The 27,031-nt window shown below is 42.5% G+C and overlaps 1 protein-coding gene across 1 annotated transcript; it reads left to right on the forward strand.

Annotated features, from left to right (window-relative positions):
- The first annotated feature begins 257 nt into the window (after positions 1-257).
- Positions 258-19,622, forward strand: LOC100490667 (CD48 antigen). Its single transcript, XM_031890817.1, has 2 exons — positions 258-609; positions 19,336-19,622. The coding sequence occupies exons 1-2, from the start codon at positions 390-392 to the stop codon at positions 19,605-19,607; spliced, it is 492 nt and encodes a 163-aa protein (XP_031746677.1). The 5' UTR covers positions 258-389; the 3' UTR covers positions 19,608-19,622.
- The last annotated feature ends 7,409 nt before the right edge of the window (positions 19,623-27,031 follow it).

The raw sequence follows: 27,031 nt of genomic DNA on the forward strand, positions 1-27,031 counted from the left end.
GAAGGGTCTAACAGTGGCACCGCATTACTGATCAGGGAGCTGAGAATGGAGGATTCTGGGATCTTCACTGCACAGATTCTTGTTAATGGAGAAATAAGAGACAATAATTATAATCTCACCGTGTTGGGTAAGTGTGTGTGTATGTTTCTGTGTGAGTATGTACATGAAGGTGAGAGAGTTGTTGCAGCTCAGAGCAGGTGGACTTGTATGGGGGAAATGAATGTATTCAGCCTTTGAGTGTTCCTGCTGCTCATTCCCTACTTCTATGTGTTGCAGCAGCAGGAGGAGGAGGAGGAGACGTCCCTCTCCCAGTGACTGGCCGTGTAGGGGAGACTGTCACACTGACACCCCGTCTGACTCTGACAGATCCCATTGATAGAGTCACATGGATGTTTCATGTCAATGGGAAGAGAATAATCCTGGCTGAATTCAGAGACCGGAAGTTTATCAGAGAGAATGGGAATTATTTCCCCAACCGGCTGGAAGGGTCTAACAGTGGCACCGCATTACTGATCAGGGAGCTGAGAATGGAGGATTCTGGGATCTTCACTGCACTAATTCTTGTTAATGGAGAAATGAGAGACATTTCTTATAATCTCACTGTGTTGGGTGAGTGTGTGAGATTAAAGCTTAATACATAAAAACTCACCCACGTTCTATTCATTCCTATGGGATTTTTAGTAGTGTATTTATCAATGGGTGAAAGTTGGAACTGATCATTTGATAAATACACGTCTAAAAATTCCATAGGAATGAATAGAACGTGGGTGATTTTTATGTATTCACATTTTGATAAATCTGCCCCATACAGTTTTAGTAAATGTGCCCCTAAGTAGGCCTTGGCCCAGAATTAATGTCTAATAACACACACTGGCCCAGGAGTTCTAACAAGAAGCTATACAGTTATTAGAATAATGTTTAACTTTTATTTAATAAATGTATTTTTAAAGTTTCATTTATTCTAATTGCAGAGCCTCTCCCCATCCCTACACCAGTCATAGAGAAGACATTAGATGGGAATTCCCCTGATCTCTGCCATCTTCATTGTTCTGTCCCATCAAACTCACCAACCCTGTCCTACAGTTGGACCTACAGAGATACTGGCACTGACAGACTATATGCCAATGGCAGCACAATCACTGTATCACTGAAGGATAAGGCATTGGGGGCAGAATTTACCTGCTGGGTACAGAATCCTGCTCACAGGAACAGTGCGTCCGTCCCTTTATATCCATGTGGGGAGGCACAGACAGAGGGACAAAGGAAGGGTATGTATGGGGGGCAGAACTTTAACAATCTAACTGGATCCCAAGTTTATACAAATAAAAGGTAATTAGGATTGAAACATTACAATACACGTAGATTACACACTATATGTATCTGCTTATTCCAGGATCCCATTCCATTCCCAGTGGGCTGCCTTAATGGCCACAACTTCTGCCAATCAAATCAGACCCTAATCCCATTATTAATGCCATGAGATAGAATTGATGCTATTCCCATTATGAAAATGCTCTTTTCAACTTGCATGTAATTTATGAAAAGCAAAGTATTATTTGTGCCCATATTGGTTAATTCTAGGCTGGATTGTGACCCAGTATATAACACTAATGGAGTCACACATTCATTATATATTTCCCCTGGTTTTAACATTATCTATAAATTCAGTTGCACTTAGAAGTGTAGATATTGGTTTTAGATGTATTCTTTGTACATATATTAGCTGTTACTGAAGAACTAAGATTTAAGAATGGGACACTGGCACAGAATTGATGAACTTGAGTCTTTTCAGCTTTACTATTTAATATGGCATTACTGTAAATATCAGTTTAAATGCACCCATTTGGCTTAACCCTGACACTGTTTATGTTATCCATATTTTAATTAACAGTAGCCAATCACAGGACTAATGCTACCTTTCTCATTTTTTGTTACAGATGGAATTTGCTGGATTAAAGTATATATTTATCTTCCTGTTCTTGGCATACTCATTACAGTACTTGCAGTAATTACAGTAATATTTCTTACAAAATAAAAGCCCACAAGAAACCAAGTTGCAAGGTGAAACCAAAACCCAACTTAACCAATACCTGTACAGCCTCTTTATGCTAAGGGCCCACCCTTTTTTGGAACTGTTACTGTGCCACCTAAATAAGGGGGATTGAGCAGTATGCAACTAGGTGTGTGTTAGTAGAATATCCTTTTTAATTCTGTAGGAACATTGATGGATGCCACAGATGGAGTGCTTGCTTGATAAATCAAAGTTGGTAGGTCCTGTGGCTGGTGTAAAGAGTCTCATTTAGTAATGGTGCCGAGATATTGATGTACTAAGGGTAAGAACCCATGGAGCGGTTTAGTCGCCCATGGTTGATCTCTGCTATCGCGGGCGATGAACTGCTCCAAAATGGCTTTAATCCAGCAACAATTGGAGTTGCCGGTGGTAAGCCCTTTAAATTGCTTCATTTTCCAAATTGGATTACCGAAGCAATGTGAAGGGCTTTCCACTAGCAATTCCTATTGTTGCCAGTGGAAAGCCATTTTGAAGCTCTGTGGGATCTTACCCTAAAACTTATCCTGACTACGCTTCCCAAATTATGAATACAGATTGTTCAGTATTAAGCAAATAAGTTTATTATTTCAAGCATTGGATAATGTTTCCTGATTAAATTTAAAAATGTATGTACAATAAAATATTCTATATTAAAAAAAGAGGGTCAATGGTGGAACTCATTACTTGAAACAAATCAATTAAGCTTGTTTGGGGTAGGCTCAAGCCTAAATTAGGTACCAGGGATCCCTTAACTATAGAATAAAGAGATTTCCAGAAGTAGTAACATTTTTACGAAAGCAATAACCACAAATAATGCTCTTTGCAAGGTTATGGCTTCTCTGCTATATACCCTTACCTTAATTACCTTAAATACCCCAGAGAGAGCTCACCTCACTAGCTAGTCATCTGCTTGTCTCTGACTGCCCTACTTCAGGATACATCTTATTCATAGGACCTATTTAGCTTTGGGCTGCCTGCATTGTCCACTGTCTCTAAGAAGTACTGTCCAAGGGGCTGATGGCTAGGATCATCTCACTTTTATACGCTAGGAAACCCATCTGACACCCCTGGGCCAAGAGCTCCATTCTTTCTCAGGGCATGTCTCAACTGGGTGGGAATAGTCTCCACTCACACATTCCTATAAATGACTCATTTATGGTGGAGTTATTCTTAGCTGGAGCTTTCTGAATTGTGACTGAATCCCTACTCCACTAATTTGTTCAAAGGGGGATGTAAAGAAATGAATCTGGTCCAGAGGATCTACTGTTTTGTTTTCCTGTTTACTCCACGTCTGAAACCATCTTCAGAAGTTTCATCAGTGAATGTGGATAAACATTATGTAATCTTTATTAAATACTTCTCAGCACAGACTTTATTGCATTAGAGCCATGGTTTGAAGACTGTTTAAACCTCCATTGAAGCACCAACTTCAATAAAAAGTAAGGGAGATTGTAACTGTAGGAACTACCAGACCTAAGGTAATTAGAGGGTTCCCTTTTAGCATTATCTTTATGCAACATACTGTAGGTCCTATCTGACACCTAGGGACATTTTTATGATCCCTTGAGGATCATGGTTAAGCAAAATAAAGGCAGAAAATTCAAGTGAATCACTGAACTCAATTTTAACAATCCATATTGTTATGAGGCATGGAGATTTTCGGCAATATAGTTGGACAAACTACCTTGAATTGAGTAAGTGTTGCCCCATTCTACTATTACTCAGAAGGCACAGCAAGTCAGGTCTTGAAATTTAGGTGGGTGAACTACAAAAAATATATTTCTTTCATTGCATTACTTAGAAAATTGACATAGGGACTTTTTTTTAAAAAAAAGAGAGATCTTAGCTTTGGCAGAAACTTCAACTGCAGTCCCACAGGCTTACTGGACTTATAAACCTCAGTGTTACTAGTAGCCATGAAATGATTTAATTGGGACAAGTGTTTGGGATCTTGAATTTAAAGAAAAAAAAATGTAGGGACCTACATAGTAATCAGTCCCTTTAGCTTTAAATCCCTACATTTCCTTATTTCACAGTTACACAGTTTTGCTACTTAGCATGGTGTGTGTCATTGGCTTATATGCCTTATAATCACTTCCTGCACACTGTAATATAGTGTTTGGAAGGGGGTGGATCTCTAAGTTTAATAAGTTTAATAAGTGTTCGGCCCTAGAGGGACCTGTACCTCTAGGGAATACAGGAAGCAGGGACCCTGTGACGAGGAATAGTAAGAGCAGTTTAGTTCTGTAATAGCACTTTCTAGGAATGTGAGATAGTCAGCTCTGGTTAGCAAGAGCAGCTTTCTGGCTCCAACCAGGAGAGATAGCTGGAAGTAGTCTCTTTTACAGCCTCTGCTACCTTAGTGAAGGGACCCCATTAGTGACAGGGAATTCAGGAATAGTTCAGCACCCTAATTTAAGTTGTCTATAAGGATCTGGGCCATTAAAGGAAGAAACCCTAAGGACATGAGTCTACTAGTCCAGTTGGTCCTCTATAGTGTTGCATAATTTAATATTGCTGTAATATTGCTGTATTTTGCCTATCTGCACACCTGCCATTTCACCTGTATGAGCAACCCTGCTTTGCATTGTTATTGTCTTGGCCAATAAAAGTTATATTTTCCAGTTTGCTGCAAAAGAACTCCTTGTGTCCTTCTTTTCCATTATTTTACTATGTTTGGCAGTGGAAGATGTAGTTCAACAACACCCTCCAGATATACTCTTCCACATAGCAAAGGCCCATCCTAAGAAAGCAAGACCAGTGTTCCCCATGCTCTAACCTAACTAGCTGGACAAGGTTGGGTACAGCCATAAAGGGTGTTACAAATATACAATAATTCATATAGGATAGAGAACATAGACTTATTATGAATTTACTTAAAAAAACCCAGACAAAATACATTTAGGCCATAGCCAAGGCAAAACCTTGAATACTGTGTTCTGTTTTGGAAGCCAAGTCTGCAGTAAGATACGTATGTATAAAATAGCAACCATACCGTTATCTAAGATAGTGTATGGTGGTGTATGAGCAAAACAACAAACACTGCCCTAAGATTTTAAAAAGAACTTTTCATTATCGTAGGACCAGGCTTATCCTGAAATGGTCATTTAAAAGTACGTTTTGTCCATCGATGCAAATGGCCATCTCAAGCAACATTGTCTAGCTGAAGCTAAGAAAACTGTCTGCTTTGTCCTGTAAACCAGTGCTGTCCAACTTCTGTGGTGCCGAGGGCCGGAATTTCTCTCGCATACATGGTGGAGGGTCGCTAATGGAAGCCAGTTTTGGCCACTCCCCCATTTTTAACCACACCCATTTTATCACAATGGTCGCTGCAGGGATATCAACCATCATTCATATGTTAAAGAATTATATTATGTCATATTAAGACACACCCTTAAATCAATATGCCTCCTCCTCCCCTGTGGATAGCACAGCAACCCCTAGCACCCCGAGCAGCATAGGCCAGGTAGTACATACAATTACTGAGGTGTGAACAGGGGAACAATGTGGGTGATTAGAGTCTGAGCCTGAGGTGTGAACACTGCAGGGGGTGAACAATGCAGAGATTAAAAGGTGTGAACAACACAGGGGATTACATATTTAAACAATACAGCCTGATTACAGCCTGAATCTGAGGTGGAACCATGCAGGGGGCCAGTTAATCTCAGTACTGATACCATTTAAAGCTTACACAAGAGTAAGCCATCAAAGCAGCCAGACAGGTGGGGGGCCACACAGAGGGGGGTCGAGGGCCGCATGCGGCCCGCGGGCCGCCAGTTGGACAGCACTGCTGTAAACAATTGGACAATGAGCAAATTCTATTGTTAATGACTAATAATGAATGAAAAATGGCTAAATGTAAGATCATTTGGTGCACACTAACCTTACGATAATTTGACGGATTTGTTGGATCACACTAAAATTAGTCGTAAGGGAGAGAAAAATCTTAACATGCATTTCCATTGGTCTTTTTATTGCCTTTTACTGGAATAGCACCAATATATTATTGTGCAAAAGTATGTGGATACCCCATTCACATACATGGAAAATCAAAAGAAAAGAGGCATACAGAATTGGGTTTGCTGTTATCGACAGTTCTTGAATCTCTGCCTGTTCGTGAATACTCTGATTGCTGCCTGCCCGAACATTGCCTGCATTCTGACTACAAGTTTGATTAACCCTCTGGATACCATGTTATTGGAATTCGGGCTGTTCTCCGGTGTAAAACTGCATTCTAACTACCTCTCTAAAGATCATGTTGATATAGTAACATACGTTCATCATGTTCAACCATAATGCCTATATATAACCTGCCTAACAGCTAGTTGATCCAGAGGAAGGCAAAAACCCCATCTGAAGCCTTTCATGTGGCCCTGATAATATTTGAATGAGAACTAAACCCTAAAAATGAATATGGGTCAAAATGCCCTATTTTATATACTGAACTTGTTGCACCAGCCTAAAGTTTCAGCATCTCAATAGCAGCAATGATCCAGGGCTTCAAACTTGTTACAGGGGCTCCCCATCTTGGAAAGTGTCTGCGGCACTCAAATGCTTAATATTCAATGTTATTTATAATAGATAGAGTAACTAAAACACAGAGCACAGACTGAATGGTATTTTACCACATGATTAACTTCAGATTATGAGCTGCAATTAAAAAACCATTCAGCTTCAAACCCAAACCTGGTGATGCAAATGCCGAGCAATGAAAAATGAACATGATACTCACAGGAGGACTATACTATGTTAGAATGAACATTGCTCGGTACTCTTTGTGCGGAACAGGTAATACCTTGAGCGGAGCAATATTAGCCTGATCTGATTGTTTGGCCCTCGAGCTGATTAATCAAATTGCAACACTGGCAAATGCAGACTAAAGTGTTATTAATGATGTAGTGTAGTCCCACAGAAATATGTCTCTCCCACCAACTAGTAGGTGACATTGGCCATCTATTCAAAGAAATGACACACAGTGCTGACCATATCCGTAAGTGAGGTTTCCTATACCAACATGCAGGGCCGCCATCAGAAATCACGGGGCCCATCACAAGAAAATTTTCTGGGCCCCCCTCCACCCACGTCCTGCCCCCCAATGGCCCCTCCCATCAGTAAAAAGGACACACAGACATTGGTAGCCAGGGCCCCCTAAGTAGCCAGCATCTCCCCAGCATCCTCCAGTTAACCCCCTCCCTTGTCCTCAAGCTCCTCCCCCTCAGCATCCTCCAGCTCCCCCCCCAGCGTGCTTCCACTATCCTCTAGCTCCCACCCGCCCAAGCATCCTCCGGCTCCCCCCCTGCTCCCACCAGCATCCTCCAGCTCCCCCCCAGTGACTTCCTGCAGTTCCCCCCTCTTGATATGTGCCCCAGCTCCCCCCCAACATCTGCACAGCTCCCCCAGCAACCTCCAGCCCCCCCACCAGCGACTTCCTTCAGCTCCCTCCCCTCTAGCAACTGCCTCCAGCCCCCCAGCAACTTCCTTGAGCCCCCCCAACAGCGGCTTTCTCCAGCCCCCCCAACAGCTACTTCCTCCTGCTCCCCCCCAACAGCTACTTCCTCCAGCCCCCCCCAGCAACTTCCTCGAGTCCCCCCCAACAGCTACTTCCTCCAGCTCCCCCCAACAGCGACTTCCTCCAGCCCCCCCAACAACTTCCTCGAGCTCCCCCCAACAGCTACTTCCTCCAGCCCCCCCCACACCCAGTGACTCTCTCCAGCTCCCTCCCAGCGGCTTCCTCCAGCTCCCCCACAGCGACTTCGTCCAGCCCCCTCCCACACCCAGCGATTCCCTCCAGCTCCCATGCGACTTCCTCCAGCTCACCTTCCTTTTCCGTGTCCTCGCGATCTGTGCCGGCTCCCCGCTGATCTGCACCTTTCATATGGTTGCGCCCCGTGCATACGGACGCACGGGGCGTAACCAATCAAATTTTCCACTGGCCACCAATGACAGGGCCCGGAGTTCTTTAAAGGGGGCCAGAGCTAAAAAAACTGTATCACGGCCGGGCCCCCTTTAAAGCAAGGATATCGTCCGGGCCCGGCACAACAGTACCCCCTGTGCCCCCCTGATGGCGGCCCTGCCAACATATGTGCTTTGGCCGGATATCTCACACTACGGCTCGATATAGATATGTGCTAACCAAATACTAGGAACTCACTAATAATATTTAGATGAAAAAAATGCAAAAATATGCACCAAATTAAACAACATGGCAACTAAATCCATTGGTGATGCAGCCTTTTAACACATACAAAAACATATTTTTGTCTAATTTTTTTATTCTGTAACCCATATTTCTTAAATTATTGTGAGACCCTTATTTTACCCATGGGCACAGGTTAAAAAGATTTTTATCAGTGCTGTGCCCTTCTTTTCCTTGTGTAAAAAATAAATAAATAGTAATGATGATTAATGGAAACATGTATTTTAGATTTATTGCATAGTTTTGGGGGATTAGGTATTTTAATATCTGGTAGTTATAATAAAATGAGTACTTATATTAGTAGTTATTTAATTTTTTTTTTTTACTATATGTGTTATAAAACGGCATCTCTAATGTGAAACAAAAAGGGTAATTTATGGTAAAGTCACATTTCAGATGCAAATCACCATTTTTTTTTTAACCTACAAAGCAGTGTTTTTTTCCCCATAATTCCAGTTGTAATTGCAGCCATGAGGGGGAGCTACCCTTGAAACAATTGCAGATGATGCATCAGAATATGTGCAGTTTGTGCTTCAGGTATGGGCAGGCCCGGATTTGTGGCGAGGCCACAAAGGCCCGGGCCTAGGGCGGCACAAGCATAGGGGCGGCATGCCGCCCCGCCACAGGCAAAATTGAACATTTTGCTCCCATACGGAGCAATGGGGAACTCTCCCCACTGCTCCGTATGGGAGCTTTAACTTTGGCGCATGCGAGTTCGCTAGGCGGGCGGGGGGTGGGTTTCGCGCATGCGTGTTGACGGGGGGGCGCCGAGTGGGGGCGGCCTCGGGGCGTCCCCAGTTGAAATCCGGCACTGGGTATGGGATCTTTTATCTGGAAACCCGTTATCCAGAAATCCATGTGTGGGCCAATTTATCAAGATATGTACATTTTTTACCAGCAGTATCCGTACATAGGTGTTTTTTTTAGTGGTTACAGCATTTCCCACCATCACATCAGTAACATCACTAATATTATACTCACAGCCACTTCTCCCCCCTGTTTCCTGTTATACTGCTGCCTCTCATTCACTTCTACAGGGAGATTCAGACTATCGCTGTCCCTAAGTGATAACTGCTAATAACAAGTATTTATCTATCATTCTTTTATCCCTTATCAAACCACAGACTCATCAGATTTATTTAATCATGTTTCACTCAATATTTTTTGATTTATTTTGATTTCACAGATGAATGGTTACCCATAGTAGGACCCTTGGAAATCAAGGGCAGGCAGCAAGAGATTGATGTTGTGGGAATATTTTACTTATTTTCATGTGAATATGTACATGAAATATAATGCTTGGGATCTCCTCCTCATCTTATGGCCACCTTTCCTTATTCCATGTGGTGAGTAAATGATCTGCAACATCCCATATTACATATAAATACATTTACACTGGTTCATGTTCGAGGTCAGAATACCAGATAATTTTAACAAATCTAATTTTGTCCTTTGTCTTCCTATTCTTTCCTCTCTTTCTTTTTAATAGATGTTGATACTTTATTACTTTTATTCCTTTATATTACTTTAATACTTTATTTATAATGAACAAGTTTTTGTTCTTAGACTGTACCATTGTGCAGACAGGATATGTAGAGAATACTTTAAAGAAAATGGAAAGAATAAAACACTAACCCCCATATGTAATAAAAGGCCCTAACTTGCCCAGTAGCAGTAACCCATAGCAATTAATAAGATATTTGCTAGTGACTGGTGACCAGTAAATGCTACCTGCTGATTGGTTGCTATGGGTTACTGCTCCTGAGCAAATATAATGCTTTTTATTACATAGCCCCCTAAAGATACCTGTAAGAAGTAGTTGATGTGTTCATATTTAGAGCTGCTTGGGGGGCTAAGAGGGGGGACCTAACTAGCAGCCTGCAATGCCGGGGGGAGTATATTGTACAACATATTATAGTATAGCCTTTATATGTTGTGAATTGTAACACCCATTGACTTGCTTACATGAGATATAAGTCGGGTAAGCCAATAGAACCACTTTTGGTAAACATTTCTTGTCGTTCCTGCTCTTGGCTGTTCAATTTATGCTTTTCAAATCAATATATTTTCTATACTTTCAATATGCACGCCTTGGGAATGTGAATGGATTTCAGCTGTTTAAATATTAATCCGTTAGCAACACATCCATAGAATCTGGCTAATCTATTATTATATCTAGTTCACTTCAATCCTTGTTGTATTTGGGATGACTTTGAAATACCTTCTATATAACACGTTTCAGCCGTGTTGTGAAATAATTTAACATATATAGGCTCTTCCATTAGAATAAGAGCTTTATGGATGGAGAGCATTATGCATGGAGACCAGTCTGGGTACCTGATGATCTTGAGAAAGCTCTGCATCTACAGAGCGAAATGAGCATTAGGCTAATTTTCCGGTGTGGGGGCTCTACCCTGATGCCACAAAATTCCCTGCCATAGACATTACTGTGAACTGTCTCTGCTGAAACCTGTGAAGAGACAATTATCAGCACTGTCTATTTTTGTAGCCACAACAAGTAGCTGCTACAAGAACAGATGCAGCCAAGTTCTTTGTTACGTTATGCCTCTTCCAGTTAACACAGGAAAAAAAATATATACCAAAATTAACCACCAGGTGACACATGATCTATGACATTTCTTACTGTGTTTTGCTGGAAAATCTTTGCACTCTAGCACCATCTAGAGCAGTGGTTCTCAACCTTCCTAATGCCACAACCCTTTAATACAGTTCCTCATGTTGTGGTAACCCCCAACCATAAAATTAATCCTAAGACCACTGGAAATATGTGTTTTCCGATGGTCTTAGGCGACCCCTGTGAAAGGGTAATTCGACCCCCAAAAGGCCCCGACCCACAGGTTGAGAACTGCTGCTCTAGAGGCAAAATTACACACTAAACAAATGGTGTATGAACATGGTGAGACAAAATATGAAAACTTGCTGGCTGCATCCGTAGCTCCATGTGTCTTAGCCCTTAGATGCACTGTTCACTTGCCATTTAATATAGTTATCTATGAATGCTATGATGACTGGAGGTAGACTGCAAATGTAGTTAAGTGGTGACAGTCAGGATCAATTCTAGGGATAGAACAGCAAACAAGGGAAAGTTTTCTTTGCTACTAAATGTTTAACCATTAGGCGGGGGTGTAATGAAGCTGTAACCAAAAATTCATACAGACAACAACAAGAGCCCCTCTGCACTCACCCATTACCAATATACAGTATATAGGGCATTAAGCCATTCTGTACATTAAGCTACCAAGCAATGCCCTCCCCTTTAAGCAAAACAGGGTCAGAAAAGTCCTGTTGTTTTAGACTAAATCTTCATAGACAATAAACAGTAACAACAAGATTTGTAGCCTCAGAGCAATAGATTTTTGGCAGCTGGGGTCAGTGACCCCCATTTGTAAGATGGAAAGAGGCGGAATAGGAAGACAATCTAAAAGAAAAAAATGAGGACATCCAATAACTTCTAAAAGTTAACTTAGAGGTGAACTATCCCTTTAAGCTTAACTGCAATACTGAGAATTATAACTTGAAGAATGCATCTAGGGTGTGAATATCACAGATATCTGCATATATTATAGAGCAGCAATATGTTCTTTGTGCCTTCACTAAGGATAAATCCCAACTAAGAGACACTGGTCCAAGATGAATTCCCTCTCTGTTTTACATGAAAACTGAACCATAAAATGTGAATGTGAGTGTTCCTGCTGCTCATTCCCTACTTCTATGTGTTGCTCATTCCCTACTTCTATGTGTTGCTCATTCCCTACTTCTATGTGCTGCTCATTCCCTACTTCTATGTGTTGCTCATTCCCTACTTCTATGTGCTGCTCATTCCCTACTTCTATGTGCTGCTCATTCCCTACTTCTATGTGCTGCTCATTCCCTACTTCTATGTGCTGCTCATTCCCTACTTCTATGTGCTGCTCATTCCCTACTTCTATGTGCTGCTCATTCCCTACTTCTATGTGCTGCTTATTCCCTACTTCTATGTGCTGCTCATTCCCTACTTCTATGTGTTGCTCATTCCCTACTTCTATGTGCTGCTCATTCCCTACTTCTATGTGTTGCTCATTCCCTACTTCATGTGTTGCTCATTCCCTACTTCCATGTGTTGCTCATTCCCTACTTCTATGTGCTGCTCATTCCCTACTTCTATGTGTTGCTCATTCCCTACTTCTATGTGTTGCTCATTCCCTACTTCTATGTGTTGCTCATTCCCTACTTCTATGTGCTGCTCATTCCCTACTTCTATGTGCTGCTCATTCCCTACTTCTATGTGCTGCTCATTCCCTACTTCTATGTGCTGCTCATTCCCTACTTCTATGTGCTGCTCATTCCCTACTTCTATGTGCTGCTCATTCCCTACTTCTATGTGCTGCTCATTCCCTAGTTCTATGTGCTGCTCATTCCCTACTTCTATGTGCTGCTCATTCCCTACTTCTATGTGTTGCTCATTCCCTACTTCTATGTGTTGCTCATTCCCTACTTCTATGTGTTGCTCATTCCCTACTTCTATGTGCTGCTCATTCCCTACTTCTATGTGCTGCTCATTCCCTACTTCTATGTGTTGCTCATTCCCTACTTCTATGTGCTGCTCATTCCCTACTTCTATGTGTTGCTCATTCCCTACTTCTATGTGCTGCTCATTCCCTACTTCTATGTGTTGCTCATTCCCTACTTCTATGTGTTGCTCATTCCCTACTTCTATGTGTTGCTCATTCCCTACTTCTATGTGTTGCTCATTCCCTACTTCTATGTGTTGCTCATTCCCTACTTCTATGTGTTGCTCATTCCCTACTTCTATGTGTTGCAGAAGCAGCAGCAGGAGGAGGGGGAGGAGACGTCCCTCTCCCAGTGACTGGCCGTGTAGGGGAGACTGTCACACTGCCGTGCCCTCTGAATCTGACAGATCCCATTGATAGAGTCACATGGATGTTTCATGTCAATGGGAAGAGAATACTCCTGGCTGAATTCAGAGACCAGAAGTTTATCAGAGAGAATGGGAATTATTTCCCCAACCGGCTGGAAGGGTCTAACAGTGGCACCGCATTACTGATCAGGGAGCTGAGAATGGAGGATTCTGGGATCTTCACTGCACTGTTTCTTGTTAATGGAGAAATGAGAGACATTTCTTATAATGTCACAGTGTGGGGTAAGTGTTGTGAGTGTTTGAGTGTGTGTGTGTCAGTGTGAGTGTGTGTGAGAGAGTGAGTTTGTGAGTGTTTGAGTGCTACATTGCTTCAACATTCAGAACCATCAGAACATGAAATAGAAAGGGACAGACAAATACAACTTACAATTATTTTCATTATGCAAAATACTGTTTTTAGGGTTAACATCCCCTTTAAATCATGAACATTACCTTACTCTGAGCAGTTCTATGCGAGCAACATAACAAGGTGATTCTTTTCTCAGAAAAATCAGTTTTAGCCAATCCAGCCAAATGATCAGTAGGTGGTCTCAGTTTCCAAATTAATCATATACCAGTTTGAAAACTGCTAATATTCTAAAAACTGAAAAGTAAACTGCAAATGAGGTTAGAATAGTGCTCTGAGTATTTTTACAATTTGATTTTTTAAGGGTTTTCTTTCAAATGTGCCTGTCACTCCCTAACAGTTTCTCCCATCAGAGGTGCAGGTCAATACAGCCCACACTCCGGTTGGTGGTAACAATAGTTTTTTATTAAAAAAAATCTCCCCTTAAGTGCTAGGGCGCCCACACCAGGAGGGAACTGTCGATAAGAGAGGTCATTTGTGGCACAGAGAATTTGTTCCACAGCTTTTACTCGTTATGCACATACACGCCACTCCCACTGCGGGTGGCCTAGCGCTAACGGGGGCCTTTAAAAAACAAAGGTATTGTCTCCCCCAACCAGAGTGTGGGACACACAACATGGAAACCGGAACCACCTGCTGGCCAATCCATGAACTGATGCACCAATACTCAGTGATTAGTGCCAGGCATGGATTTGTGGCGAATTTCTGCGTTTCACCATTGGTGGATTGTTTCGCGTAACAGATAAAAAAATTCACCACGGAAAAATAAATAGTCGCAGGCGTCAAAAGAATAGTCGTGGCCGTCTAAAGAATAGTCACGTGTCAAAATAAATAGTTGCGGGTGTCAAAAGAAGAGTCGTGTGACATTTCCGCCGTTTCGTGAATCTTTTGAAAGATTCCCGAATTTTTCGGCGAAGCGAAACGGGACAAATTCGCTCATCACCAGTGATTAGTGCATAGTGCTATGATACATAATTCTCTTGTGACTTCATTATTTAAATTCCTGTTATTAAAATGTAGGTAAAGGAGAGGACAACTGATTACCATTAATTAGTGAGTTGGATTGCACCCCAAGCAATGACCAAAGGATACTCACAGGAAGCAAAACAGATATAAGAATGATGTATAAATATTCTTTATTATATGTGTAGGGACCCATAGGAACTAAGCTCCCTATGGCTTTAGCCCTACACTGTGCTATCTGCTGTTACTGAGCAGAATGTAGTGTTGCCACTTTAGTTATGTGTCACTATGCACTTATTGGCCCTTAGTTAGGATGACCACTTCCTGCACACTGTAATATAGTGATTTGCAGGGTGTGGGCACTTCCTCTTTGGCATTCCTATCCTTCAGAACAGGTTGCACATCGAGCCTGGGTTCTCAACTTGGCCCAGAAGTCTGTGCCCTAGAGGAAGCCAATCCATCTAGTGATTCTAAGTCGGGGATCAGGGACCCCGTGAATGAGGTGTAGTCATTTGCAGGTTAGACTCTGTTATAGCACGCTTTAGGAGTGTGACTTAGTTCAGGGCTATTTAGTATGAGCAGCTATACGCTCCCACATAGGAGACTATAGAGGGTTTAGTACACCCAAGGCTCTGCTGCCTTACTGTAGGGACCGCAGTGTCAGACATAGGATTTAGGCTGTTATTAACCCCTGAACCACCGTCGCTGTAGGGATCCGGTCCAGATAAAGCAGACACTATCTTTGGGACTCCTGGCTATCCCCTATACCTATCTCCACAGTGGTGCCATACTATTTCTGCTATCTGCAACTGCATTTGACATTTATGTGCTATTCTACCTCAAAGCTGTGAGTATTAACCCTGCATATGCTGTGTACCATCAATAAACCAAGTTCTAGTTCAATGCAAAAGAACCTCTGGCGTCCATAATTACTTATATACACGTTGTGGCAGTAGAGAGTTGTAGTTCTGCAACACCTCTCAAGTGTAATTCTTCCGTTTTGCGAAGGCCCAGCCTGTGTGTTGGAGTCACATGTGCCCGTGCTCATACCTACTAGCCGGTACTGGCAATTATTAGCCAGAATAGGGTTACATTTATGGCGCCCAACGTGGGGCCCTTATTGCACACTGCCGTGTATTATCTTTATTAAAGTGACTGACAAGCGCTTTTGCAGCTACGGACTCACTAAAGCAAAGCGCCTGATCTTTGAAATAATACCTGTATAAAAGGCCGTGGGTTCGGTTTGAGGTTCTTCCCGAGTGCCCCATGTGCCCAGACTACTAAAACTGTATTTTGTGATTTTCGCGCCTATCTCCTACTCCACGCTGCAAGCTGTGGGCGCCGCCATATTTGGCGCGAAGTAAAGCGCCGCCATCTTGGTAAAGGAGACGCGCGCTGCAGAAACCGCCGCCCATCACCCCAGTCACGTGGGGGGAGACAGCCAATCGAGTGCGGTTCTGTAGGGAGGTGCCCGGACATGATGTCACGAGCGCCATTTTGTGCCAGACTTGCTGAGAGTGCGGACGCATCTCAGATAGCTCTTGCAGCATCGCTACCTGACTTAGCTAAGAAAGCCTTTAACAGCTACCCAAGCTTTTACAGCATACAGTCCACACCTACCAAACACAGCGGCTGCTGTTGTGGACATTTCACTGTGGCGGATACTACCTCCAGGACCCCACAGCATCTGTACCCAGATAACAAAATGGCGGACGCCGGCTGGGACGGATGGGAGGAGTTGGATATGCCCCGGGTAAAGTATCCCTTTTCATTCCGGGAGCCCGACAAAGTAAAGCTTGAGCCCAGATACACATGGGCAGGGAACTTTGGCATAAGGGTGATACGGGACAACATCCACCTAGTAACCCCTTACTGTGGGAAGTGCGGGCAAGCGCTTATAAAGGAGTTTGACAAATTTAGCTCCATCTGCCCCCATTGCTCAAAGGAGTGCTGGAATGGCCCCTTCAATGTTGTTGTGGAGCCAGAGGACAGTGAACCAGCCTCCTCAGTGGTCTCAGCCCTGGATAGTGTGTCTCCCAAGGCCATCGCCGCCACAGACACAGAGATTAAAGGGGAAGCTACCCCTCCAGTGGATACTACTGAGCCACCTAAAGAGCCACCCACAGAGCCTAATAAAGAGTCTGCTACAGCGCCTGAATGCGCTCCTATTACTGGACTGTCTCCAAACCCCCTACGCAAGCCATCTTACACTATTGCGAGGAAAAAGGGCACATTTCCCATGTCAGTGTCCGAGGTTTATGGGAGCCAGCCAGGGGAAGGCCCATTCATCATGGGGTCCTCCGACTCCGATGTGGCTGAAAACAAGCCACCCGCCAGGGGGAGGGGTCGCGGCCGTGGCTCCTCCAGACCATCACCTACTCTGGGGGTATCACCTTCAGGAAGTGTCCTTGATACTCCTGCAGAACAATCTGCCCCAGAGTCAGTTCCAGGATGGGGAGATCAGGATGACCCCCCAGAGACTCAACAAACCGACACTACCGCTACAACCAGCACCAAGGTAGGCCCTTCAAGTGAGAGGCACCTTGCCATCCGACGGTTTCCAGACGTGGATGAGAGTACCTTTTGGGTCCTCCCCGGTAGAGCAAATCCAGAAGTCTTCCGCACAGTCTCCCGGGTGCAACGGATAATAAATTTCCGGGTTCGAGATCTGTACGGATACTTCATGCCATATGCACCTGAGTGGGTGTTTGATAAAGTGGATCGACACCTGGAGGAGTGGTTGTACGGGGAGTTATGTCGCCGCGAGGATATCGGGCCGGCTGGCTTGTTCCACGCAAACCCAAAGAAAAGAGAGAAAGATCTCACCTATTTGTGCGACACAGTAAATGAGTGGTGGTACGGCCGTACCATCATGAAGCATTTTGTTAAAAGCTGTGGCAAATACAGTGAGGAGAAGCACTTCTGCATCAATGCGTTGCTCCCCAGCGGTGCTCGCATAGACAAACCACATCCAAGGTACTATATCTCCTACGAGGACACTGTTGAGAGGTTTGGGACCCTAGTCTGAATACCCACAGTGGCTCTAGGATGCCTGGATAATCTTCAGTATTGGGAACCTCTTCCCTTAAAGTTTTTGCTTGGACTCGCTCACATGAGTTAGAGACTTGCACCATATCTCCTCTGTTGCCCAAAAGTTGTTGGGCTGTCTAATTTTCATTTTTCCCCCCTAAGAGACTAATTTGAGCTTTGTAAATAGTTGGCTCTTAAAAAAAAAAAAAAGACTGCTGAGCCCCCACCACAACATAACTTCTATTTTGACTTGCCTATCAAGGTGGGACTTACTACCTCTTCTCATATCCTACAAAGTGCATAGAATTGGCACTCTATGAACACTGGGCTAGGGTGGGATGAGATGCATTGACTGAAGAATGGTTTTTGGTGGGGCCAGTTGATTAAAGTTTGCACTTACATGTTTGCACTGCTAAGATGTGCTTTATATGATTTTTCCTTTTCAGAAAAACCCAACCGGGGTAGTGTAACGAACTATGTAAAACCTCACCACAATCTAAGCAAGTGCCTGGGTGGGCCTGATGGCAGCAGGACTCTCCCAAGTTGTAAGTGTGTGCCTGGGAAACCCTGAGCAGGGACAGGAGTTATCCCATGGTTCTCTAAGTATAGGCCTGAGTGTTCTCTGGTAGACACTCATGTGGGTTGTATATATGTTCCAGTAACGTAACAGTAACAGTTCACTATTGTGCCTTAACTATGCTTTTTCTTGCAGTATCCATTATGTCGTGATAGATCTCAGGAGAGACTATCTGAAGCGGTTGTATGGAACTGTTTATTTTGCAATATTTTCAAACTAATGTTTTGATATATGTGTTTGCATTCTCTCTCCATTGCCGGGTCGGAATGGGTTTTCCCAGGGGAGAATGTAGGGACCCATAGGAACTAAGCTCCCTATGGCTTTAGCCCTACACTGTGCTATCTGCTGTTACTGAGCAGAATGTAGTGTTGCCACTTTAGTTATGTGTCACTATGCACTTATTGGCCCTTAGTTAGGATGACCACTTCCTGCACACTGTAATATAGTGATTTGCAGGGTGTGGGCACTTCCTCTTTGGCATTCCTATCCTTCAGAACAGGTTGCACATCGAGCCTGGGTTCTCAACTTGGCCCAGAAGTCTGTGCCCTAGAGGAAGCCAATCCATCTAGTGATTCTAAGTCGGGGATCAGGGACCCCGTGAATGAGGTGTAGTCATTTGCAGGTTAGACTCTGTTATAGCACGCTTTAGGAGTGTGACTTAGTTCAGGGTTATTTAGTATGAGCAGCTATACGCTCCCACATAGGAGACTATAGAGGGTTTAGTACACCCAAGGCTCTGCTGCCTTACTGTAGGGACCGCAGTGTCAGACATAGGATTTAGGCTGTTATTAACCCCTGAACCACCGTCGCTGTAGGGATCCGGTCCAGATAAAGCAGACACTATCTTTGGGACTCCTGGCTATCCCCTATACCTATCTCCACAGTGGTGCCATACTATTTCTGCTATCTGCAACTACATTTGACATTTATGTGCTATTCTACCTCAAAGCTGTGAGTATTAACCCTGCATATGCTGTGTACCATCAATAAACCAAGTTCTAGTTCAATGCAAAAGAACCTCTGGCGTCCATAATTACTTATATACACGTTGTGGCAGTAGAGAGTTGTAGTTCTGCAACACCTCTCAAGTGTAATTCTTCCGTTTTGCGAAGGCCCAGCCTGTGTGTTGGAGTCACATGTGCCCGTGCTCATACCTACTAGCCGGTACTGGCAATTATTAGCCAGAATAGGGTTACATATGTATTGTGTAAATATGATCTGTTTCTAATTGCAGAGCCTCTCCCCATCCCTACACCAGTAATAGAGAAGACATTAGATGGGAATTCCACTGATCTCTGCCATCTTCATTGTTCTGTCCCATCAAACTCACCAACCCTGTCCTACAGTTGGACCTACAGAGATACTGGCACTGACAGACTATATGCCAATGGCAGCACAATCACTGTATCACTGAAGGATAAGGCATTGGGGGCAGAATTTACCTGCTGGGTACAGAATCCTGCTCACAGGAACAGCACATCCTTCCCTTTATATCCATGTGGGTAGGCACAGACAGAGGGACAAAGAAAATGTATGTATGGGGGGCAGAACAGTAACAATCTGTTTTGGATCCTGATTTCATGTAGGTCAAAGGCAAGGATTTTAGACATTACAAGGGGGTTCCCCTACCTGTGACCTGCATCAATGGCCACAACTTCTGTCAATCAAATCAAACCCTAATCTCATTATTAATTATGTGAGCCAGAATTGATGCTATTCATATTACGAAAATGCCCACTGCAACTTGCATGCAATTAAAGAAAAGCAGATTCTAATTTGTGCCCATATTGGTTCATTACAGAGAAGCTCTGATGAACACTATAAGCAGGTCATATGTGTTAATTTACTCATGCACACTCCCATACTAATCCAGTAGCTACAGATACCCACTCACATTCACACTCTTCCTACATATATGAGCATATATCCCTTACTCACATTGATGCTTAAAGATCAATTCTGCAGGAAATCAGATTACGTCTTTGCCTTCTTTTTAGCCAATGATTTTGGTCAGTTGCTGAAACTGATGAACTTGTGTCTTTTCAGCTTTACAGTTTAATAGGGCACTACTGTAAATATCTGTATAAATTCACTTATCTGGCTTAACCTTGTCTTGTTTATTTTATCCATATTTCAATAAACAGTAGCCAACCAAAGCGCTAATGGTAACCTTCTCCTTTTTCATTACAGATGGAATTTGCTGGATTAAGATATATTTACATCTTTCACTTCTTGCCATACTCGTTACAGTACTCGCTACAGTAATATGTGTTACAAGATAGAAGCACACAAGGAACAAAGTGCAAGGTGAAGCCAACCCCCATACAGCCTCTTAATGTTAGTATCCCGCCCTTTTTTAACTGTTACTGTGCCACATAAATAAGGATCATTGGGAATAATGCAATTATGATGCAGAATTTGCTATTAGATGCGGCTTCTTTATATTCATAGACATGTATAGAAATGGGCGTGTGTTAGCAGAACGTTCATTTGAGTTTTGTAGGTATATTGATTGATGCCACACATGGCAAAAGAGTGCTTACTTGAAGGATCAGACATGGTGGGTCCTGTATCTGCTGTAAATAGTCTCACTGAGTAATGGTCCCAGGAGAATAATGCACTAAAGTTATCCTGATTCTGCTTCCCAAAGTATGAATACTGGAGAATGGAGAATGAACAGCAAGTAGGACAGAGCAAGATGTTGACCAATGCGGTTTATTAAGTTGATTTTAAAGCATCAGAAAATGTTTTCTAAATAAATGCAAAACTACTGTATATACAATAAAACACATGTATTGAAATACATTTGGAACATGGCTGGTTATGTTATTATGGGAAAAGGAATGCACAAGGGCTAATGGTGGAACCAATAATGCTTGGGGTGGGCTCACCAAGGTTTTTGTATAATAAATAGATTTCCAGAAATTGTTATATTGTAACAAAAATAATAACCACAAATGATACTCTTTGCAAGGCTATGGCTTCTCTACTATCTACCGTCACACTGTTAGAGAGTGCTATTACAGGAGACTTCTCTCTAGAGAGAGCTCACCTCCATTATCTAATCATCTTATTGTCTCTCGCTCACTTACTTCTCTTCTCACTGAATTTCCTCAGTCCATTTCTTCTTTACTGGGACCTATTTAGCTTTGGGCTGCCTGCATCATCCACCCTTCTGTAAAAAGTAGTCTCCAAAGGGGCTGATGCCTAGGATCATTCCTTCTTTATATGCCTGGAAACCACCTGACACCCCTGGACCAATAAGGAGCTTTAGACATATACTGTAAAGGATCATTTACTAAACACAGAGCATAGTATAATGAGCACAAAATGTGCAGAACATCAGTATTGGCACAGGGAAAGGGAAAAGGGACATTTTAGACCATCCCTTGATCGGCCAGAACCACCCGCATTTATACTCTGTCTTAATCTCTGCTACTTACCTGCAACCTCTGCCCTTTTTGGATCTGCAAGTATAAGGCACGGTATAAGAGCTGTGCACAAGGAAGAAGGTCTTTCATCCAGTTATGGAACAAAAAGAAAATGCACAATTGGATACCAATACATTTGCCCTATGGAGGGAACCCACATGTGATGATGAAGGAATTTTGGTGGTGAGATTAAGAAACTGAGGTGTTTAATGGTAGCAAATAAACGGGTCTCAGACCCAAAAGGCCTTAGACCCAAAGGTGCTAATAGATGCTAAAACCTTCACCCGATACTCAAGATGTGGTCTAACCAATGATTTTTACACACTGTTTCCAATGTATCATACCTGTATCAATTGAATTACTTGTATCCATTGAATTAAACACACTTTTTTTTAACATTTTTATTTATAATTTTGCACATGACATTGGCCTTTACAGCTGCTGTCTGGCACTGAGTACTGCACAAAGCTTGCTATCTACTGTTATTCCTAGACCCTTTTCCATAAATGATAGCCAGAAATAATAGCTGTCAAGCTATAATGAAATTGCTTGTTACTCCAGCTTGGGGGCATAAAGTAAATTGTTCAAACTGCTTGTTGAGTTTAATCATTGTTTTCTAAAAATATTAGTCACAGCCACAGTCAGCAGCTCACGTTTCTACTGATCAATGAGCCGCACTTTATTTTATATAGCAGCGCTGCCACTGAGACTTTAGGGCTTGATATCTACTATACTATATTCCTAGCACCCGAATTAATATTATATTAGTATATAAACATGAAGTGCTAGACTTTTGATGCTGCAAGTAGGCTGCATCCATATCACTCTCCAGTGTCAGCAGCTGAGCACTTTTAATTTTAAGCATCAATTTTTAGCCAAATAAAGTGTGTATCCTAGATTCACAGTTCCTGATGGATAGAGTTGATCCCCAGACACAGTGAGTATCATGTAATATTGCTAATAATAAGTTAAAGTGAATGTATTATTGTTGTAGAGCAGTCATACAGAAACACACCTCTCCCACACACTAGTAGGTACCATTGACCACCTGATGCGGGGGCCCTGACCATATCCGTTACAAGTGATAATGCTAACGTGGGGTTTGGCCGACTGTTTCACTCCCCTTAGTAAAACAGAAAGTCTCGTACTTGCTTGGTGTAAATGTGTTAACCAAATACTAAGAACTCACTAAACCAAATGAAACAGAGCTGACATAATAAAAAAAAATAGAAATTAGATGTCTTGTAATGTACAAAAAAAGTCAACGAGACAAATATTCCCTACTGGAAATGCAGCCATTAACCTTATATATTATATGGGGCACATTTACTAAGCAATTTTGAGAAAAAAATAAAAAAATTTTGCCAGTACACTGTACTTGATTTTTCTGATATTTCCCCCCCAAAAATAGAGTTTTTCAAAAATAACTTCAATAGTTCGTGATTTATTCATGTTTAGTTAACTTTTTTTTTGTCAAAAAAAATTTTGGCTGGATTGATCTGTCAGGTACTGTTGAGCCCTATGGAGACTTAGAATAGTAGGGGAATAGAATAGTCAGTCACAGCCTGCCCTTGACACATTTTTCAAGGGGAAGTTAATCCCATCATTGTTTTCTATTTCACCCAGTGTCAAGGGGAAGTTAATCCCATCATTGTTTTCTATTTCACCCAGTGTCAAGGGGAAGTTAATCCCATCATTTTCTATTCCACCCAGTGTCAAGGGGAAGTTAATCCCATCATTGTTTTCTATTTCACCCAGTGTCAAGGGGAAGTTAATCCCATCATTTTCTATTCCACCCAGTGTCAAGGGGAAGTTAATCCCATCATTGTTTTCTATTCCACCCAGTGTCAAGGGGAAGTTAATCCCATCATTGTTTTCTATTCCACTCAGTGTCAAGGGGAAGTTAATCCCATCATTGTTTTCTATTCCACCCAGTGTCAATGGGAAGTTAATCCCATCATTTTCTATTCCACCCAGTGTCATGGGGAAGTTAATCCCATCATTGTTTTCTATTCCACCCAGTGTCAAGGGGAAGTTAATCCCATCATTGTTTTCTATTCCACCCAGTGTCAAGGGGAAGTTAATCCCATCATTGTTTTCTATTCCACCCAGTGTCAAGGGGAAGTTAATCCCATCATTGTTTTCTATTTCACCCAGTGTCAAGGGGAAGTTAATCCCATCATTTTCTATTCCACCCAGTGTCAAGGGGAAGTTAATCCCATCATTTTCTATTCCACCCAGTGTCAAGGGGAAGTTAATCCCATCATTGTTTTCTATTCCACCCAGTGTCTAGGGGAAGTTAATCCCATCATTTTCTATTCCACCCAGTGTCAAGGGGAAGTTAATCCCATCATTGTTTTCTATTCCACCCAGTGTCAAGGGGAAGTTAATCCCATCATTGTTTTCTATTCCACCCAGTGTCAAGGGGAAGTTAATCCCATCATTGTTTTCTATTCCACCCAGTGTCAAGGGGAAGTTAATCCCATCATTGTTTTCTATTCCACCCAGTGTCTAGGGGAAGTTAATCCCATCATTGTTTTCTGTTCCACCCAGTGTCAAGGGGAAGTTAATCCCATCATTGTTTTCTATTCCACCCAGTGTCTAGGGGAAGTTAATCCCATCATTGTTTTCTATTACACCCAGTGTCAAGGGGAAGTTAATCCCATCATTGTTTTCTATTCCACCCAGTGTCAAGGGGAAGTTAATCCCATCATTGTTTTCTATTCCACCCAGTGTCAAGGGGAAGTTAATCCCATCACTGTTTTCTATTCCACCCAGTGTCTAGGGGAAGTTAATCCCATCATTTTCTATTCCACCCAGTGTCAAGGGGAAGTTAATCCCATCATTGTTTTCTATTCCACCCAGTGTCAAGGGGAAGTTAATCCCATCATTTTCTATTCCACCCAGTGTCAAGGGGAAGTTAATCCCATCACTGTTTTCTATTCCACCCAGTGTCTAGGGGAAGTTAATCCCATCATTTTATTTTCCACCCAGTGTCAAGGGGAAGTTAATCCCATCATTGTTTTCTATTCCACCCAGTGTCAAGGGGAAGTTAATCCCATCATTGTTTTCTATTCCACCCAGTGTCAAGGGGAAGTTAATCCCATCATTGTTTTCTATTCCACCCAGTGTCAAGGGGAAGTTAATCCCATCATTGTTTTCTATTCCACCCAGTGTCAAGGGAAGTTAATCCCATCATTGTTTTCTATTCCACCCAGTGTCAAGGGGAAGTTAATCCCATCATTGTTTTCTATTCCACCCAGTGTCAAGGGGAAGTTAATCCCATCATTGTTTTCTGTTCCACCCAGTGTCAAGGGGAAGTTAATCCCATCATTGTTTTCTGTTCTACCCAGTGTCAAGGGGAAGTTAATCCCATCATTGTTTTCTATTCCACCCAGTGTCAAGGGGAAGTTAATCCCATCACTGTTTTCTATTCCACCCAGTGTCTAGGGGAAGTTAATCCCATCATTTTCTATTCCACCCAGTGTCAAGGGGAAGTTAATCCCATCATTGTTTTCTATTCCACCCAGTGTCAAGGGGAAGTTAATCCCATCATTGTTTTCTATTCCACCCAGTGTCAAGGGGAAGTTAATCCCATCATTGTTTTCTATTCCACCCAGTGTCAAGGGGAAGTTAATCCCATCATTTTCTATTCCACCCAGTGTCAAGGGGAAGTTAATCCCATCACTGTTTTCTATTCCACCCAGTGTCTAGGGGAAGTTAATCCCATCATTTTCTATTCCACCCAGTGTCAAGGGGAAGTTAATCCCATCATTGTTTTCTATTCCACCCAGTGTCAAGGGGAAGTTAATCCCATCATTGTTTTCTATTCCACCCAGTGTCAAGGGGAAGTTAATCCCATCATTGTTTTCTATTCCACCCAGTGTCAAGGGGAAGTTAATCCCATCATTGTTTTCTATTCCACCCAGTGTCTAGGGGAAGTTAATCCCATCATTGTTTTCTGTTCCACCCAGTGTCAAGGGGAAGTTAATCCCATCATTGTTTTCTGTTCCACCCAGTGTCAAGGGGAAGTTAATCCCATCATTGTTTTCTATTCCACCCAGTGTCAAGGGGAAGTTAATCCCATCATTGTTTTCTATTCCACCCAGTGTCAAGGGGAAGTTAATCCCATCATTTTCTATTCCACCCAGTGTCAAGGGGAAGTTAATCCCATCACTGTTTTCTATTCCACCCAGTGTCTAGGGGAAGTTAATCCCATCATTTTATTTTCCACCCAGTGTCAAGGGGAAGTTAATCCCATCATTGTTTTCTATTCCACCCAGTGTCAAGGGGAAGTTAATCCCATCATTGTTTTCTATTCCACCCAGTGTCAAGGGGAAGTTAATCCCATCATTGTTTTCTATTCCACCCAGTGTCAAGGGGAAGTTAATCCCATCATTGTTTTCTATTCCACCCAGTGTCAAGGGGAAGTTAATCCCATCATTGTTTTCTATTCCACCCAGTGTCAAGGGGAAGTTAATCCCATCATTGTTTTCTATTCCACCCAGTGTCAAGGGGAAGTTAATCCCATCATTGTTTTCTGTTCCACCCAGTGTCAAGGGGAAGTTAATCCCATCATTGTTTTCTGTTCCACCCAGTGTCAAGGGGAAGTTAATCCCATCATTGTTTTCTATTCCACCCAGTGTCTAGGGGAAGTTAATCCCATCACTGTTTTCTATTCCACCCAGTGTCTAGGGGAAGTTAATCCCATCATTTTCTATTCCACCCAGTGTCAAGGGAAGTTAATCCCATCATTGTTTTCTATTCCACCCAGTGTCAAGGGGAAGTTAATCCCATCATTGTTTTCTATTCCACCCAGTGTCAAGGGGAAGTTAATCCCATCATTGTTTTCTATTCCACCCAGTGTCAAGGGGAAGTTAATCCCATCATTTTCTATTCCACCCAGTGTCAAGGGGAAGTTAATCCCATCACTGTTTTCTATTCCACCCAGTGTCTAGGGGAAGTTAATCCCATCATTTTCTATTCCACCCAGTGTCAAGGGGAAGTTAATCCCATCATTGTTTTCTATTCCACCCAGTGTCAAGGGGAAGTTAATCCCATCATTGTTTTCTATTCCACCCAGTGTCTAGGGGAAGTTAATCCCATCATTGTTTTCTGTTCCACCCAGTGTCAAGGGGAAGTTAATCCCATCATTGTTTTCTGTTCCACCCAGTGTCAAGGGGAAGTTAATCCCATCATTGTTTTCTATTCCACCCAGTGTCAAGGGGAAGTTAATCCCATCATTGTTTTCTATTCCACCCAGTGTCTAGGGGAAGTTAATCCCATCATTGTTTTCTATTTCACCCAGTTTCAAGTTAAACTTAAACACATTATTGTTTCCAAGAATGAGCGCCAATGCTCCTAAAATGGCTGCTGGAGCAATTCCTGTTTGGGAAAAATAAAGAGCATTCATGGAAGGCACATCCATTTAAATTCAAATTTTTTGAGTTTAAACAATATTTTCGGCTCCAAAAATTCGGATGTAAACTCAAAATTTTT

The sequence above is a fragment of the Xenopus tropicalis genome, chromosome 8 (assembly GCF_000004195.4).
Source record: "Xenopus tropicalis strain Nigerian chromosome 8, UCB_Xtro_10.0, whole genome shotgun sequence".
NCBI classification, from domain to species: Eukaryota; Metazoa; Chordata; class Amphibia; order Anura; family Pipidae; genus Xenopus; species Xenopus tropicalis.

What these genes read in the sequence shown, in the direction of transcription:
- LOC100490667 (XM_031890817.1), top strand. Translation starts at nt 390, where the DNA reads ATGTTTCATGTCAATGGGAAGAGAATAATCCTGGCTGAATTCAGAGAC. An exon ending in TTATAATCTCACTGTGTTGG is followed by an intron (nt 610 to 19,335) that starts GTGAGTGTGTGA and finishes TTCTAATTGCAG; the next exon opens with AGCCTCTCCCCATCCCTACA.